The sequence below is a fragment of the Scleropages formosus genome, chromosome 19, assembly GCF_900964775.1.
Source record: "Scleropages formosus chromosome 19, fSclFor1.1, whole genome shotgun sequence".
NCBI lineage: Eukaryota > Metazoa > Chordata > Actinopteri > Osteoglossiformes > Osteoglossidae > Scleropages > Scleropages formosus.
The window spans coordinates 15,708,003-15,712,117 of NC_041824.1; the positions used below are offsets into that span (position 1 = coordinate 15,708,003).

At 44.1% G+C, this 4,115-nt stretch overlaps 1 protein-coding gene across 2 annotated transcripts; it reads left to right on the top strand.

Annotated features, from left to right (window-relative positions):
* Positions 1–1,428: 1,428 nt before the first annotated feature.
* Positions 1,429–3,828, top strand: camk2n1b (calcium/calmodulin-dependent protein kinase II inhibitor 1b). 2 transcript variants are annotated; one of them, XM_018760330.1, is made up of 3 exons: positions 1,429–1,881; positions 2,626–2,688; positions 3,269–3,828. In XM_018760330.1, exons 1-3 carry the CDS (start codon positions 1,713–1,715, stop codon positions 3,319–3,321), a joined length of 285 nt encoding a protein of 94 aa, XP_018615846.1. In that variant the 5' UTR covers positions 1,429–1,712; the 3' UTR covers positions 3,322–3,828. The 2 variants fall into 2 exon arrangements, with proteins under 2 accessions (XP_018615846.1, XP_029102166.1); XM_029246333.1 differs by having other exon boundaries at positions 1,431–1,881; positions 2,626–3,828.
* Positions 3,829–4,115: the final 287 nt, after the last annotated feature.

Here is a 4,115-nt window from a genome sequence, read left to right on the forward strand (position 1 = left end):
GCGAGGAGACTGAGAGGAGCTGTGCGAGTCGGAGGTGCGAGTGGGGTGTGTTACAGTTGTTCTGTAGTAAAGTCACGGCGTTGGTTATGGACAAGGCAGCACCCCGTCTTGTTGAGTAGCACCGCTTAACCCAGACCTTTTGGAATTATCCCTAGTACGGTTCTGTGCTCATTCGGGTCATTCTAATATATTAATCTTTGTGTATTTTTGCACATATTAAAACTACATATAAAGATACACAGCACAAAAGACATGTCTTTTACACGTGAAATATATTAATTACCATAATTTAAAAATGTCCAAAATTTAATAGAAAAACTTTAACGGGAGGCCAGAGGAGGGAGCCATCCGCATCTAAAATAACGGCTTTAGGTTGGGGAAAATACTGTCTTAGAGTAAAATTCAGAGTACGGGAGTCTACCGTGCGACATAATGCATTTGTTTAATCCAAGTACACTAAGGAATGCTACAAAAGTCCGATAGTATTTTGCCGATAGTTGTTTAGCGGCTGGTATAGTTTGTGTACAACTTAAACGACACGTTACAATGTAATCAGAGTAATGCCAGAATCATTGTGAACTGTTAGAATATTATTAGTAAACGCAAGAATAAGATGATCTGTATTGCAGTTTTTATCGACTCTTTGCTGTAGTTATTATCAGCCTTCGTTTACGATGAGCCCTTATCCAACACATCTTACAAAATTAATCAGCTTTTACCACGATTTACCCATTCATACCGAAGGGTATTTCTTATTGGAGTGATTCAGGGACCATATGATATCCAGTAAGCGGTCATATCATATTTCTACAGATTATTTCGATAATGCGATAAAAGAGGTTACGGATACCCCGCGGAAACCCCGCGCTCAAGTGGGATTCGTGGCGCGCGCGCGCGCGCGCGCGTTGCAAAGCGCCTCCGCGTCGCGTGTCGGTTACCGCACGCGCCGCACCTTGCGTACGCGCGTCTCGCGCCGCAGGCAGTTCGCGCGCCTTCACTGCAACTTTTGCGTCGCGTGCGTGAGCGCGTTTCTCCGCGAGCATCACTGTAACGCGTAGCGGTGCTGCGGGGCGATCCTGCGCGCTGGACGGCGGAGTGGTGCGTGGGGGGAAACGCCTCTGGGGACTCTGCTAGGCTCGTGCTGGTGGTTGAGTTGAGAGGTGTGGGGGTGAGATCGGGAGAGGGGTAGCACCGCACGCGCGCCTGGAGGAGCTCGGGCTCACGGTGACGTGCTCTCGCGCTCAGGTCTCCCAGGGACCCGTTGCTTTTTTTTTTTCGCATCTCTCCCCCAATTTGCATTTCTCTCTTTCTTTATTTATTTTTTAAATCTTCATCCGCCTTCTCCGCGCGACGCACAGCAGCGCACCAGCCGCCGCACTGCCCCCCCACACATAAAACTTAACAATAATGCGCGAGCAGCCGGTGGAAACACTGCCTTAATTTAAGGCTTAAAGCCGCGTTTTCACCCTCTCGTGGGCGAGAGCGTGCGTCGCGTGTGCGTATTGTTTGTTTATTCGTTTATTTATTTATTTCTTTAAACGTTTCGCATTATTTATTTATTTACTTGCTCGTTTCTTTGATTTGCTTATTTATTTATTTATTTATTTTTCACTCGTCTCCATCGGAGGTGCCAGCCGGCTCCACCACCACGGTAATAAATCTAGTTTTCGGCTGCGCTCTGGGTGCGTGCGGCCCGACCGGGGGGAGGCATCATGTCGGATGTGCTGCCCTTCAACGACGACAACATCGCGCACTATGGCGACGACGAGGACGTGGGGCAGATCTCCATCACCTGCCGCCTGCAGGACACCAACAACTTCTTCGGCGCTGCCCAGAATAAAAGACCCCCCAAGCTGGGGCAGATCGGCAGGAGTAAACGAGGTGAGAGACCCGGACCGTTTCCCCACCGCACATCTCGTCATAACATCATATTTTCGCTCATGATTCTTTGTTGACGGAGTAAACCAGATGCGCGTTCATCTCTAATAAACATTTTGATCTGCACTGTGATGTATTAAAACCAAGCGCCCCCCCCCCCCCCCCCTTGTCTGGTTTTATAATTAACTTTTTTTCCCCTGAGGGAATCTCGCTTGTTATAAAATAAACGCAACAATATGTTTGCCTTGAACGGTGTATGAAGGGTCAAGTCAAGAAGTTGTTAATATTAATGGAAATTAATAAATTATTTTAATGTCGCAGTCATCTTTGCCATTGTGTTATTATGGGGCATTGCGCTATGGAAAATAGCCATATCCCCCTTTGCCCCTTTCCTTGCGTTTATATAAACATAACCGCACACGTTTGTATATGAAAAGGTTTCATGTTCATTTGCTGTGAGGCGTTAGTGATGTACATGCTATTTACATACTGTCCTTGGTGTCATGAATGCATAAGTAGATAACATGTGACACATAATATAACAGTAACTGTTGGTGGGCTTTCCCGTTTCCATAGAAGCCCCAGGTGCACTATGTAAACATTGTCCTTTTGTGTACGATTGTCGATTTTCTCAACTTGAGCCCATGCGACGGTGCAGCCTGAGCATCACCGGAACCCAGAGAGGTGTAAAGCAAAGGTATGAAACATAAGCTGGGCTTTGTATTGTCTTTTCTCTCTCCTTTGCAGTTGTCATTGAAGATGACAGCATCGATGATGTGTTGAAAAACGCCACAGAGAAGACACCCACAGGTGTCTAAAATGATCCAAAGACAGTGGGTAGAGGAGATTGGTATCAATGGATCACCCTCATTTGGCAAAAAAAGAAAACAGCACTTTGAACCCCCCCCCCCACATAATGGGCTGCAGCCCCCCTTTGGTGTTGGCCACTAGAGTCCTATTGCGGGCAGGTCCTGAACAGAAAAAGCAGAGTGATTCAGCTCGAACCCTGAACTTTTTCTGTCCGATGGCGCGTAACAAAAATATTATTGATTGATATTACCCCACCCAAAAGAGCTGAGGAGGGAAAATGGATTTGCGTCCCCAGTTTTTCCTTTTTTTTCTTTTTTTTTTTTTTTTGAGCCAGTATTGTACAACTCAGAAGCACTGGAAGATGGAAAAAAAAAAAAACCCATATAGCTAAGCACACGATATATCTCAGTCCCTTTGTATTCTTTCGTTGTACCCTGGCTAAGGCTAAGCACTTTGTTTACTCTGTATTTTTGCAAAAATATAATTATCATTTTTGTGCACAATGGATGTAAAACGCTTTTTGATGTTGTTCACCTGTACAAATAGATCATTTATTAACTTTTGGATACCTTTTTTGCAGTGCTGAAAGACGGAACAACATGTTTTATATGGAATGACAAATTAAGGTGTTAACCTTTTTTATTATGAATTTGATGTTGCTCGACTTCTATTTTGTTGTTGCTACAAACTGCCTGCTCATTCTAAGGTGTGACGCTTCCTTTTTTAATATAATGGAGCTGTTTATAAAATAGCCGGTCCCATTTCTCTTTTTCAGTAAAAGTGTTTGTCATTACAGTTTCTGAATGAATAAGTATATTTTCAGTAAGTTGGAACATAATCACACCTGTGCCAAATATGTCGGAGGGTTCCAGTCAGCCGGGCTCTCCCAGCTCTCAGTAAATGTAATGTTTTGTTAATGTTTCCGTTGGCTGTCATGTTTATGTTCCAGGGCCTTCCTACTGGTGAAGTATCTGCTCTTGCATGAAATGGGCAAAGTGACCCATTACAGCTGTGAAACTGGTAACCTACTGAACATCTTGTTTGCAACTTCAAATGAACAACCTCAAGAACCTTCTTTAATCAATATTGTGTATGTTGCACTTCTCGACTCACTGAATAGGGCTATTTCTGCAATGTACAATAAGCAACATTAAAAATGTGATACTCAATCAAAACGGAGTGATGTTTATTTCTTCCTGTTTATTTCTGTCTTTCTGTCCTATCTTCCTTCTGCCCTTTTTACCCTCGTCCGGCAAAAAACTCGTCACATGTTCTTCATCATCAGTCTGCCGAGAAGTTCACGTGATCTACCACTAAAACTTAACGGCCATGCTGAACTAGGTGGGAGTTTCCGTAAACTGATTCTTACCAGAAATAAAAACAAGTTTCTGTCACACATGGGGAGGATCGATTTAATGTTCATGCAA

What these genes read in the sequence shown, in the direction of transcription:
- camk2n1b (XM_018760330.1), top strand. Translation starts at nt 1,713, where the DNA reads ATGTCGGATGTGCTGCCCTTCAACGACGACAACATCGCGCACTATGGC. An exon ending in GATCGGCAGGAGTAAACGAG is followed by an intron (nt 1,882 to 2,625) that starts GTGAGAGACCCG and finishes TCTCCTTTGCAG; the next exon opens with TTGTCATTGAAGATGACAGC. An exon ending in CACAGAGAAGACACCCACAG is followed by an intron (nt 2,689 to 3,268) that starts GTGTCTAAAATG and finishes CCTTTTTTGCAG; the next exon opens with TGCTGAAAGACGGAACAACA.